At 41.1% G+C, this 13956-nt stretch overlaps 2 protein-coding genes across 5 annotated transcripts in view; both read left to right on the plus strand.

Annotated features, from left to right (window-relative positions):
• Positions 1-5137, plus strand: part of LOC105930784 (oocyte zinc finger protein XlCOF6) — a 99210-nt gene extending 94073 nt beyond the window's left edge. For all 3 annotated transcript variants that reach the window (XM_036140178.1, XM_036140176.1, XM_036140177.1), the window contains exons 3-4: positions 1116-2325; positions 2662-5137. In XM_036140178.1, coding sequence (XP_035996071.1) covers positions 1116-2325; positions 2662-3640 — 2189 coding nt within the window. In that variant the 3' untranslated portion in view covers positions 3641-5137. The remainder of the gene's footprint in view (positions 1-1115; positions 2326-2661) is intronic.
• Positions 5138-6764: 1627 nt separating this feature from the next.
• Positions 6765-10334, plus strand: LOC105930798 (zinc finger protein 397). 2 transcript variants are annotated; one of them, XM_012869165.3, is made up of 2 exons: positions 6765-7089; positions 8698-10334. In XM_012869165.3, the coding sequence occupies exons 1-2, from the start codon at positions 6876-6878 to the stop codon at positions 9636-9638; spliced, it is 1155 nt and encodes a 384-aa protein (XP_012724619.3). In that variant the 5' UTR covers positions 6765-6875; the 3' UTR covers positions 9639-10334. The 2 variants fall into 2 exon arrangements, with proteins under 2 accessions (XP_012724619.3, XP_035996091.1); XM_036140198.1 differs by having other exon boundaries at positions 6765-7074.
• Positions 10335-13956: the final 3622 nt, after the last annotated feature.

Here is a 13956-nt window from a genome sequence, read left to right on the forward strand (position 1 = left end):
CCACAGAGAGGGGAGACACCCCTACTAAGATATATTTTTTAATTCTCAACATGACATTCAAGGCCCTTCACCACCTTGCCCCCCCAAATCTGTCAGGCCTCCTGCACATTCCCACCCCCTCCCGTGCTCTTAGATCCTCATCTGCTTTACACCTGTCTGTCCCTTCCGCCCGTCTCACCACCATGGGGAGCAGAACATTCAGTCGCTCTGCCCCCCGCCTCTGGAACTCTCTACCGCCCCTACTTAGAAACACGGACTCACTTCTCCATTTTAAATCACAACTCAAAACTAATCTGTTTAAGACTGGCTATTCTCTTTAATTATCAATTTCCCTGTCCCAGCCTCTGTATTTTTTAAATGTTTTTGTTTTGATTTTGTTTCTGACATTCTGTTTTAATCCTTTTGTACGGTGACCTTGAGTGTCCAGAAAGACCCTTTTAAATAAAATGTATTATTATTATTATTATTATTATTATTATTATTATTATTATTATTATTATTATTAAATCCCAACCTAAACTGTTGCCAATTTCAGATCAAGTTGGTCTGCAATAGTTTCACTAGGAACCACAAAACACTAGATTTTTAAGATGGACGATAGATAGTGGCACAGGAGCTAATACTCTTTAACTCACTTTATACTCAATAACTGGAGTATACAAAGCCTAAACCATGCCATTTGTTGAAAGACTCACTTAGAGTAGTACTTTAAGCCAAAACTTTATAAAAAAATAAAGGGCATTTAAGATGAAAACCCTTTTTTTGTCTGTAAATATATCATCCAAAACCCCTCAAGTGGCATAGTTTAGTTTCACCTGGTTCAAATTCAGGGAAATAAATCTATTAAAAAAGGGACTTGGGTGTTTCTTACTTACATTTCTCGAAAGGTCAGTCTACTTTTATTAGATTTAATAGTTTTAAGTTGTTACAGATTAACTTAATAAAATGATGTTGTGGTTAGAACTGTCCTCTAGTGGAGACAACATACACTTGCAACTATTTCATGGTTTTACATCAAATCTCTGTTATACTGTATTTACTCATTTCAGCAGCAACAAATGTGAATCATTCTTCATCTGTAAAAATAATTTTTTTGTTTTCATTTACTTTTGCAGATGCATCTGAGGAAGATGCCGCTGAACAGTTTTCTGGCTCAGATTGGGACAATCATCCTGTCACCTCCCCCAGCACTATGCAGAAGATGTGCAAATACAGCAGTGACAAGACATGTTTGAGGAAGAAAAATGATATCAAGCTGAAGGAGAGTGCATCCTCTCCTCCATTCTCTCTGCAAACAGATCAATTTGGAGAACAGTCGTGTGTGGAGAAGTCCAGCAGAATGTTGGTTTCTTTGAAAACCGAGCCTAAATTGGAAAAAAGTGTTGCCGCCGACCTCTGCCAGCCATCTCTGAATCAGACGATGAAACTGGTAAAGAACGATAGCTCAGAGGTTACTGGTGATGCATTAACGAATTTTCATCCAATACATCCTTTAAGGCATGAACATGAATCTAGAGGGATTGACCACAGTGGTAAAGTCGCTGTTGTTTCTAAAGGCTGCACACAGGAGGAACATTTTATCGAAACTCAAGAAGAGGGGGAGGCTAAAGCACTGCCAGGTAGTGAAGGTGATGGTTTGTCTCAGTCAGAGGTCAGTTATGCACTGAAATGTCAGGAAGCAGAGTTGGATCAGAGATGGTTGGAGGGACAAAGCACGCAGGATGTGGAGCAAGAAAAAGGAACATTGGAGCAAAATAATTCACCTGTTGTTGCTCAAGAACAAAGCAGGAAGTGTTTTAGCTGTCCAACCTGTCCAACGACATTTAACCAAGCAGCTTCGCTCAATGCTCACATCAAAACTCACGGCATGAGTAAAGATCACAGCTGCAAAGTTTGTGGGAAAAACTTCAAGTGGGCAAAAGACCTCAAATACCACAACTACATCCACACGGGAGAAATACCGTATGGCTGCATTATCTGCAATAAGACGTTTCACCATCCCGACAAGCTCAGCAGGCACAGATGCACCCACAAGGGGGTGAAACCACACCGCTGCCAGCAGTGCAGTGAATCATTCAAAGACACTAGATCCCTTCACAGGCACATGAGGATCCACACAGAAGAGCGGCCTCATTCCTGCGCTCAGTGTGGCAAGAGGTTCACCAGCCTTGGCAACCTCAAAAGGCATTCCAGGATCCACACAGGAGAGCGGCCTCATTCCTGCACTCAGTGTGATAAGAGGTTCACCAACCTCGGCAACCTAAAAAAGCATTCCATGATCCACACAGGAGAACGGCCTCATTCCTGCACTCAGTGTGGCAAGAGGTTCACCACACTCAGCAACCTCAAAGTGCATTCCAGGATCCACACAGGAGAGCGGCCTCATTCCTGCACTCAGTGTGGCAAGAGGTTCACCAGACTCAGCAACCTCAAAGTGCATTCCAGGATCCACACAGGAGAGCGGCCTCATTCCTGCACTCAGTGTGGCAAGAGGTTCACCAGCCTTGGGGACCTCAAAGTACATTTCAGGATCCACACAGGAGAGCGGCCTCATTCCTGCACTCAGTGTGGTAAGAGGTTCACCAAACTTGGCGACCTCAAAAAGCATTCCATGATCCACACAGGAGAGCGGCCTCATTCCTGCACTCAGTGTGGTAAGAGGTTCACCAGCCTTGGCGACCTCAAAAAGCATTCCATGATCCACACTGGAGAACGGCCTCATTCCTGCACTCAGTGTGGCAAGAGGTTCACCACACTCAGCAACCTCAAAGTGCATTCCATGATCCACACAGGAGAGCGGCCTCATTCCTGCACTCAGTGTGGTAAGAGGTTCACCAGCCTCGGCGACCTCAAAAGGCATTCCAGGATCCACACAGGAGAACGGCCTCATTTCTGCACTCAGTGTGGTAAGAGGTTCACCAGCCTTGGCGACCTCAAAAAGCATTCCATGATCCACACAGGAGAGCGGCCTCATTCCTGCACTCAGTGTGGTAAGAGGTTCACCAGCCTCGGCAACCTCAAAAGGCATTCCAGGATCCACACAGGAGAACGGCCTCATTCCTGCACTCAGTGTGGTAAGAGGTTCACCAACCTCTACGACCTCAAAATGCATTCCAGGATCCACACAGGAGAGCGGCCTCATTCCTGCACTCAGTGTGGCAAGAGGTTCACCAGCCTTGGGGACCTCAAAGTGCATTCCAGGATCCACACAGGAGAACGGCCTCATTCCTGCACTCAGTGTGGTAAGAGGTTCACCAGCCTCGGCAACCTAAAAAAGCATTCCAGGATCCACACTGGGGAGAGGCCGTATGACTGTAAACAGTGCAGGAAGACCTTCACCCTGGCTGGACACCGTAAAGTCCACATGCGGGTTCACACACGAGAAACACCGTACCGTTGTGAGGAGTGTGACAAGAAATTCAAAACATCCAGCAGCCTGAAGTTGCACCTGCAGATTCACACGCAGGAGCAGTACAGCTGCACATACTGCAAAAAAATCTGCACTACACCCTGTCGCCTGAAGAGACATGAGAAGACGCACACCACGGAGAAGGTCTTTTTCTGCAGTCAGTGCGGGAAGATCTACACCGATACGCAATCCTTGAAAAAGCACCTCAAGAGTCACACATCACTGGAGTAAAACCTGCAGAGTGCAGGAAGTACAAGTGAGGCTACAAGAAACCCAGTGGGCCTTTCCAGTCCGCGGATGAGGCCAAGGACTTCATCAGCTCCTTCCCAGTATGGCGAGTCCCTCCAGCGGCTGTGAATGAGGACGAAGCTGCTGGCTAACCAAATCTAGTTGGAACTGAATTATCCTACACGGTTCCTGGATTTAAGTGTGGTTCATCACTCGGAGATTCGGCCACAGTATGAGTTTGTTAGTTCCAGTGCAGTTCTACGCCAAACTTAGCAGGGGTGCCAGTGTTTTTTTCATGAGGGCACAGAACAAAAGATTTGGCGAAAAAAGACTAAAAAAGGTCAATATTTCATCATTTAATGTATTAAGTGAGCTAAAGAGCCAATTGTGTCTCTGGATCTGCAGGCTGCTGACCGCTGAAGGTATGTCAATATGGCTGGAGCTAAACTTAATTTTTAAATTATTGTGAGAATAAAACTGTAAAGGTAAAAAATACAATTGGTCCAAGTGGCCAATCAGTTGCAATGTCTTTAGTACATGGGCACTGGCTCCTGTCTAGAAGCGCCCCTGGTTAGTTCAGAGTGTGCGACCGGTTTTCCCTTTATGATTAGTGAGATGTAGCTTCTCTAACCTGGCCTGATTAGCAGTTAATATACAATCCTTTTGGTCTGTCATTATTTTTTTTATTTTGTGATGCTTAACCAGGCTCTCATTTTCCTTATCCAAGTTCAACACTGGGCATACCACCGTTTTATTTTTGTGTTTTGTATCTTAGACATGAAGTTTATCTGCTGCTCATTTACTTGATCAGCCGGTTATTTACTGCCAGTAGAAATGTTGAGGACCATCTTGTTAGACTAATTGTTGCAATTGGTCAGTTCTAATTGTATGTTTACTATGGACACTTCTTAGTTATCTCTGCTGGAGGCAGCTCTCTCTCTCACTTTAACGGTTCTGTTTAAAACTACTGGGTTTGAGGTTGAAGTTTGTTCCTTTGCGGCCCCTTATCCATACTAGATCACGGATCAACAGGTAAGCGTTTTGTTATCATTCTTTGGTTTAGTTGTTTTGAGCTTTAAGGTTCATGGAGTTCTATGTGTTATGTTGTGTAATGGGCACCACCAAGGGGTATTGAGGGTTAAATTGAAGTTTTTGCTATTATCACACTTTGGGAAGCAGGAGTCAAACTTTAAACCTGTAATTTGGTGAGTTTTTATATATTATTATTGTTGTGTATTATCATACATCTGGATCTATAGCCTATGAAACATTCACTGTGGGACATCAACTGAGAAATACTCTGGATATCCAGTCTGATATTGTTTTGCATTTTTTTAAGAAGACTGACCTGCAGTTTACGATTTAGCTTATGTAAAAGTTCAATTTCTGTATATATTAAAAGATAGACTTTCTGTTGATGTTTAAAATATTTCAGCTGTTAATTGGTTTTCAAGACATTCTGTTTGTAACTTGAAATACAGTCGATACGTTCTTGATGAATCTAGTGCTTCTGTTTGTGGTCATAGCTCATAGCTGGTACATCATATTCTTTTGCGACTGTACAAAAGAAACAAGGGTCTGATACTCTGCCTGATAAAGAAATCCAGGCTGTGGTTGGAGATTGGCTAAAACACTCAAAGATGAATCCAACAACACACCAGCTGTGGATCATGACGGTGCAGATGAGGCGTCACAAAACAACTTTTTCCTTTTTTAGAAGGCATTCTAGTGCTGCTTAGTATTCTTATTGGGTTTGTTAAGTGTCTTTATGGATGATGCCAATCAGTTCTGGTGTTTACATTGTCTAGTTTACCTTTTCTTAACTTCTTAAGAGAACACCCAGCATTAGGCAAAATAAGACATTTTTGGATTTGATGTTTATCATCTAGTTTCTATACTTTTTTCCTGTCAATTTAGAGGGGTATAATAATTAAAATACTTGGGGATTTCAGTGCCCTCAACATCTGCCAGCAGTTCCTTTGTCCTCTTTGAGAAAGACATCGGTTTGTCATTACACATACGACATTCACTCCATCTGAAACTGACTGAAAGAAATCAGTCAGTTTCATGAGTGCAATAAGACATCTTTAATATGGTTGTACGGAGAATATCAAGGGAAGGGAAGGGAAGAGAAAGACTGGAGAGAACTGAGTGACCGTTGGAGCAGATGAAGAAGACCAAGATAAGGCTTCTGGGATCCATGGCTCAAAGACGACAGAATTAGCTCCCTCTGACGTTTACCAGATAAGGGAATGCTAGTTCTAGCTGGCCATGTTGTTCAACATATGTGAATTATACAATATAAAAGACTGACGGCTAAAACAGATTTCTAAAATATAAACAACCAAATGTGGTTATTTAGGTTGGGTTTTCTTTTCTAAAAAAGCCATTATCACTGCATGCTCAGATAAAATGTAATGGTGCAGTTATCAATTTTTGTTGTACTTCATTCATTTGATAATTGTATAATAGAGAAAACGGGGCTACTCTTAACTTAAAATATCTCAATAAACAAGCTTTTTGAGCTGCATAACATTGCACATTTTTAATATTTTTTATTTATTTAATTTGAAACTATTTTACTTTTTTTTAACCATCTTGTTTGTCTAGTTTAACTTGTTCTGTGTTTTGTCTGTTTTAATTTTCAGTTATTTTCAGCTGTATGTGTGCAGCACTTTTTTGACCTTTGTTCTTGTAAAGTGCTTTATAAATAAATATGGAGGTGTATTTAAAAAAAACACTGCAGAGTAAAAAAAAAGGTAAAGTGGAACACACTGAACAATAAAGCTTGAAATACAAAAGGGAAAGTCAAATGTACGGTAAAATGATCAGATTTCAAAATATTAATCCAAATGTCTTTACATGTATAACATTATAAACAAATGTAATGATTAATGTATTGGATAAAGATTAACATTTGTCAATAGCTGTTGCACGAATATATTCCAGGATGTGTATATGTTTACAACAATAAATGTACCTGCAGCGCCCAATAACGCTTGAATAATTAGTGCACATTATTTTTATATAGGAAACATTATATTCAAACATACTTTGGGTCTTTAACATATTTTATGAATTCCTGGGTAGTGTACTCCACAACAGCAGGTGGCAGTCCTACGGATGTGTGAGCTCTAACAAAAACATTAAACACCGCCTGCTTCCTTTAGAGGAGAAGGGGATCCTTTTAATCTGTTTAGGCTTTTCCGCGCAAACACGCGCTAAATAATCACAACGGATGGAGAAAACGATGGAGCTGAAAATGTTGCTGGAGTCATCTCTGAAGCGGATCTTTCAGGCGACTGTGACCGACATCCTGGTCTCGGTGGAGCAGACCCTCTCTGAGTACCAGGGAACAATCCAGACGATCCAGACCGAGAACGAAGGCCTGAAGCGGCTGCTGTCTGCACAGAGGAGCGCAGAGTCCCTCCATGAAGGTCTGCTGTCCTCAGGTCTGCACTGTTTGTTCATCACCTGTTTGAGGTGTCCTGCTCTCTGAGGACTGTCTGTGTCTGTTTAACTTTACTTGTATTTTGGTTCCAAGGTTTGGGGAAATCCGTATAAAACATTTACACATTTTCCAAATAATATATATATATATATATATATATATATATATATATATATATATATATATATGATCAACGTAGGAGTAGAACTCATTTTTTAGACCTGGAGTTTCATGCCCACTTAAGATACTGTAACTACCTACTATTATTATTATTTTTTTAAATACAGATTTATTTAATATTTCCTCCTATTATCCGTTCACTTGTGGGCTTTGTGTATTTTCTATCTTACCTTTAATGAATAAATAAAAATATAACGGGTCGCTGATATTGTTTGGGTATAGAACGCAGTTTATATTAGAACTAATGCTTGTTAGTTACAACAGCTCACCTGTTTCTTCCATACTCACAGGAGCATTCCCCTCATCACTGCTGGCTCTGCTTCTGACGCTAAATCACATTTTCAAATAGGGCTGGGCCTTTATTCTATCGCTGAAAAATTCCTTATCGTGATAAGAATTTGGATTTATCTTAAGGATCCAACTAGTGGTGTCTGAAAAAACCCAAAAAGCCAGCATCGTCGGGCTTGTTATTTTTGCTATTTTCTCCATTGTTGGTTTATTGAAAGTATGAAAAAATATCAATTACTTCAAAAATATAATAAAATGCAGCTACTGTAGGCAGTTTGGTAATTTAAAAACAAAAATCACACTTCTTTATATAACTAGAGCCCTAATGAAACATATTTAGAATTTTTGCCATGCTGTCACAGCCACACAGTTACCTGAAAAAGACTGCAAGAAGCTGTAAATAGTCCGTTATCACAACATTACCACAGTATATTGTGATTAAAAAATTTAAAGCCCATATCGCTCACCACTATTTTGAAAATGGTCATAATTCTCACTACAAAAGAAATCACCCCTTTTTACAAACCCATCCGATAAGTTCAGGTCAGCTTCATGAAGGTAGTGCTGAATCCTCTAACATCTCAGGGTACCATTCAGACAGAACAGCACCACACTCTTCATGATATTAATTCTAATGTTCAGTAATCCTACCTGCCCACTCAGGACCTGTGGGCTCATAGCTGGTACTTGGTCCTGTATCTTGCTTCTGACTCTGAGGGGCTAAAAAATTCCCAGTTATGTGGCGTTGCATCACACTATCATTTAAACTATATTAAATTACATTATGCGCCACAACATTACAAATATTCAGACTTGGTAATTACCTTGTATGGTGAAAAAGAGAGAACAACAGCCCCTGCGACCTAAATATCAGACCGGCCCACTGGGAATTGTCCCTGTCCTCCAGATTAGCCACTCCAGGCCTGGCTGCAGACCTACACCTCCTACACATGGATAATGTGAACGCTTTAATTTAGGAATACCATGTTGTGAGAGCTCAGTGTTGTGGTTAAAGACATCATACACTTGCAACTATTCTGTGGTTTAAATCGCATCTGTGGGATATTTACTTATTTCAGCTGCAACAAAGTCATTCTTCATCCATACAAATCCGGTTATTATTTTCATTCTACTTTTTCAGATGGATCTAAGGAAGATGCCCCTGAACAGTTTTCTGGCTCAGTTTGGAACAATCATCATGTTACCTCCACCCACACTATGTGCAAGGTGTCCAAATGCAGCTGTGAAAAGACTTGTTTCAGGAAGAAAAATGAGAGAAAGCAGATGGAGAGTGCCTCCTCTCCTCCATGCTCTCTGCAGGCAGATAAAGTAGAAGAACAGTTGTGTGTGGACAAGTCAAGTGGGATCTCAGTGCCCGTGAAAACTGAGCCGAGTTTTGAAGAAAGTGGCGCTGGTGACCTCTGCCAGCCACCTCTGAATCAGACTGTGAAGCTGGTAAAGAATGAGAGTTCAGAGGTTACTTGTGATGCAGTCACAGATGTGCATCAGCGACGTTCTTCAAGGCCCAAACGTAAATGTAGAGGGAGTGAACACAGTGTTAAAGTCGCTGTTGTCTCCAAAGGCTACACACAGGAGGGACATTTTATCAAGATTGAGGAACAGGAGGAGGCTGAGGCCCTGCCAGGTAATGAAGGTGATCATTTTTCTCAGCAGGAGGTCAAAAATCAGGTGGGGCAAAATTATTCAACCGTTGTCGCTGAAGAAAATACCCAAGAACAAGGCAGCAACTCATTACGCTGTCCTACCTGTTCAAAGACATTTAGCCAAGCGTCTTCGCTCAATGCTCACATCAGAAGTCACAGCACAAGTAAAGCTCAGATCTGCAAAATGTGTGGGAAAAGCTTCAGGTGGGCCAGCCAGCTCATGTACCATGAGTACACCCACACGGGAGAAAAGCCATACGCCTGCAACATCTGCAGCAAGACGTACGCCCATCCCGGCAACCTCAGGATGCACAGACGCATCCACACCGGAGAGAGGCCCTATGTCTGCTTGTACTGCGGGAAGCGTTTCTACAAGAACAACTCACTTAAGTCCCACCTGCGAACTCACACCGGGTAAAAGCCATACCCCTACGAGGAGTGCAGTGAAACATTCAAATACACAAGAAGCCTTTGGAGGCACGTGAGGATTTGCACAGGCGAGCTGCCTCATTGCTGTAAACAGTGCAGGAAGACCTTCAGCCAGGCTGGACATCTTACGTTCCACATGCAGAGCCACACTGGAAGAGGCCACAGACGCAATTCTAGCGATGCAAAACTCGAGATTTTTGGCGATTAAAGCGAAGTCAGAGCAGCACGAAACCTGCGAGGGGTGCGTAGCGACAGTTTTAGGAGCTGAAAAAGTTGAACTATTGTGTCTTTGTCGCGCTGCGACGACTAATCAGGAACTGGATGTGGCTGTGTGACGTGGTGTGAAGGACTGCAGCTCTTTTCATTTAACATGGGAAAGAAAACTGATAACAGCGGTCGGCCTGAGTTGTATGACTCAACCAATTATTACTACCGAGATGTGTTCAGAAAGAATGACAGAGCTCAAACCCCTCTTTCATCTGTTGCCCTAAGGTAAAGGCTAAATTGGTCTGATATTCACAGGAATTATACAGGATTATTTGATGAAATTTTAGTCATTTAATATTTAATTGCACAAAATATTGCTCAGAATTGCACATCACCTGTTCGGTGTTAATTCAATTCAATTCAATTTTATTTATATAGCGCCAAATCATGAAACATGTCATCTCAAGGCACCCTACAAAGTCAAGTTCAATCATATTATACAGATTGGGTCAGATTATACAGATTGATCAAAAATTTCCTATATAGGGAAACCAGTTGATTGCATCAAAGTCCCGACAAGCAGCATTCACTCCTGGGGAACCGTAGAGCCACAGGGAGAGTCGTCCGCATTGTACACGGCTTTGCTGCAATCCCTTACACTGAGCAAATAGGAAGCGACAGTGGGAAGAAAAACTCCCCATTAACAGGAAGGAAAATCTCGGCAGAACCAGGCTTAGTATGAATGGTCATCTGCCTCGACCGACTGGGGTTACAGAAGACAGAGCAGAGACACAACAAGAGAGACAAAAAAGCACAGAAGCACACATTGATCTAGTAATCTGTTCTACATTAGATGGTAGTAGCGGGTGAGCCGTCTTCTCTGGATGATGTCACAGTTAACAGAACGCCAGACCAGGTGTACCTACTATGAAGAGAAAAGAGAGAGAACAGAAAGTTAAAGCAGAAATGACAACACATAATGCATAATTGAAGAACAGTAGAACTCTATAGAGTGAGAAAATTAGATACTGATATACTCCAGTAGCCTAAGCCTATAGCAGTAAAACTATAAAGGTAGCTGAGAGTAACATGAGCCACTCTAGTTATAATTTTTGTCAAAAAGGAAAGTTTTAAGCCTAGTCTTAAAAGTAGACAGGGTGTCTGCCTCACGGACCAAAACTGGGAGTTGGTTCCACAGGAGAGGAGCCTGATAGCTAAAGGATCTGCCTCCCATTCTACTTTTAGAGACTCTAGGAACCACCAGCAGACCTGCAGTCTGAGAGATATTGGTTTTGATTTTATATATAATGTTGATCTCCAGAGACTCTGATATGAACGAGATCAGAAACGCCTCATACACTGGGATATGTCAAAGGTTTAATTTAGGAATGCCGCGGTGATTTATCAAGTTGTTACAGCTCTGGTGGAAAAGGGTGTTCTTCAGGTCTAACCACAGAATCTGACTAATTTCTGCAGCAACACGTGTAAATCCTCCTTTATCTGTTCCACTGTGATCATTGTCTTCATTTTACTTTTCAAAGATTCTTGAGAGGTGAAATTTCCTTTTGGCCACTCTGGTTCAAAGTACACTTAATGAAAGCAAATAGACAAACAAACAGGCAATGAACAAGGGTTACAGTTTTTATTTTTTTGTAACATTCAGAAAAAGTAAAAAAAAAAAGGATGATTCAAAAACTTTGTATGAGCTAGTTGTCCTTCATGAGTCACAGATAACGGATAATTAGGTAGTAAGGTGCATATTGTGCAATGATGATTTGAGGCTTCATTTACAGAAATGTGCATTTAGAATTTTTTCAGATGGATCTGAGGAAGATGCCGCTGAACAGTCTTCTGGCTCAGATTGCAACAATCATCCTGTTACCTCCACCCAGTGCAAGGTGTCCAAATGCCGCAGTGACAAGACGAGTTTCAGGAAGAAAATGAGAGCAAGCAAAGGAAAGTGCATTCTCTCCTCCATTCTCTCTGCAGATGGATTAATTAGATGAACGGCTGTGTGTGGACAAGTCCGGAAGCATCTCAGTCCTGTGAAAACAACTTAATTTGGAACAAAGTAGTGCTGTTGGTCTGTTTCAGCCATCTCTGAATCAGATGGTAAAATTGGTGAAGAATGGGACCTCAGAGGTTACTGGTGATGCATTCACAGATGTGCATCAGCTGCATCCTTGAAGCCCTAAACATGAATATAGAGAAAGAGACCACAATTTTAAAGTCACTGTGGGTTCCAAAGGCTACACACAGGAGGAACAGATTGAGGAAGAGGTGGATGCTGAAACACTGCCAGGCAGTGAAAGTGATAGTTTGTCTCAGCCAAAGTTGAAGTATGCCCTGACGTGTCACGAAGCAGAGTTGGATCAGAGATGGTTGGAGGGAGAAAGCGCACAGGATGCGGAACAAAAACAAGGAACATTAGAGCAAAAATAATGAATCCATTGTTGCTGAAGAAGATACTCAACAGAACAGTAATGTTTTACGCTGTCCAACTTGTCCAAAGACATTTAGCAAAGCAGCTTCACCCTATACTCACATCAAAACTCATAGCAAGACTAAAGATCAGAGCTGTAACATTTGTGGGAAAAGCTTCAGACGTGCCGATCATCTCATTTCCCACAAGCACACTCACATGGGTGAAAAACCATAGAGCTGCAAGCTCTGCAGCAAGACGTACAGACAGCTCAGGGTGCACAACCGCACCCACACCGGAGAGAAGCAATATTCCTGCTCGTACTGCGGGAAGCGTTTCTACGAAAGCAACCCACTAAAGGTTCATTGTTGCAAGGTTCATTGCTGCAAGATGTTTTTTTTTTACTGTCTTTCATGTCATACCAGAAATAATGGCCACCTCTAGGAATTATTCTATGCGTATTTTGTGAACTTCAGAATGATCATTAAAAGTTTTGAAAATTTCAAGCATTTTTTCTTTGTTTTTCATGGGTCGCCGTCCTTTTACTAAATGCAAAAAACATGATCAAAAACCTAATTGTCCAGTACAGAAACGGAATAAAGGTTTGGAAAAGAAAAGTGGGAAAAATATTCTGTTTTCCTGAAGATTTGAGAAATTAGTGAAGAACAGAATCTAGATCTTTTCCGATTTGACCTATCAGAATAGAACAAGTATCTTCTGTACAATTTAAGCATAGTGAATAAATTGAAAGGCAGTTTCACCATTCTCTTTTGTCTTGATCTGTGGAGCTACAGATGAACTACTGACAATTCAAGTAACTGCAAGATTAATATTTTGTGCCCAAATTGTTATTAAAAACAATAAAATAAGAGTTTTTAGACATTTGAGACTGGGACGGTAGGACATTTTTAAATAAAAAATGTGGGGAAATCCCAATAAAAAGCCTTTTATGATCTTATAATACAATTAATTAAAAGTACTCTTAGTCTTCAATTTACCAGGAGAAATATTATTTTCTGGCATGAAACGTACCACCTGCCTCTTCTGCTGCATCAGCAAGCTAAAACCTCCAACAGATGTTACCCGAGGTTTGATATTCACAACAGAATGACAATGCTTGGGAGTCTTCTGATTTGTATTTGTCTTGAGTGGAAGCTGGTTAAATAAAATTAGAGATCAGGTAATCTTTCTCCTTGTTCAGTTTCACATGAAAGCCAGAATTTCACTATATTGGTGCTTTGCATTCACCTTTAGAAGCTGGAAGGTCTTAGTACCAGGTGTACTTTGAGGTTAATGTTGACCTACACTAACATTAACCTCAAAGTCCAAGATGACCATTATGTAACTTTGCACTCTGATACCTGCAGCAATGAACATTTAATTTGTACTTCTGATGGTGGATCTTATTACAAACAAAGTACTGCACAAAATCTAGTTGTGATCATCTTGTGTTTAACTGCATAACATTTTAAGAAACACGTTGTTGTTAGCTTGTGATGCTAACAGTAGTTAGCCTTCTCACTGAGCAGGCAAATGAGCAAATCCAGCTTTTTTTCCCCGACTTGCGTCCAGAAAACACTAGTGGTAAAACAACATTGGATCACTTTCTGCTTTTGTATTACATCCTCTCAGAAAAAGACAAGCACTGTTGTTTTTTTTTTTTTAATCAGTTTTTTAT

The sequence above is a fragment of the Fundulus heteroclitus genome, chromosome 8, assembly GCF_011125445.2.
Source record: "Fundulus heteroclitus isolate FHET01 chromosome 8, MU-UCD_Fhet_4.1, whole genome shotgun sequence".
Taxonomy (NCBI): domain Eukaryota; kingdom Metazoa; phylum Chordata; class Actinopteri; order Cyprinodontiformes; family Fundulidae; genus Fundulus; species Fundulus heteroclitus.

What these genes read in the sequence shown, in the direction of transcription:
- LOC105930798 (XM_012869165.3), top strand. Translation starts at nt 6,876, where the DNA reads ATGGAGAAAACGATGGAGCTGAAAATGTTGCTGGAGTCATCTCTGAAG. An exon ending in TGAAGGTCTGCTGTCCTCAG is followed by an intron (nt 7,090 to 8,697) that starts GTCTGCACTGTT and finishes CTACTTTTTCAG; the next exon opens with ATGGATCTAAGGAAGATGCC.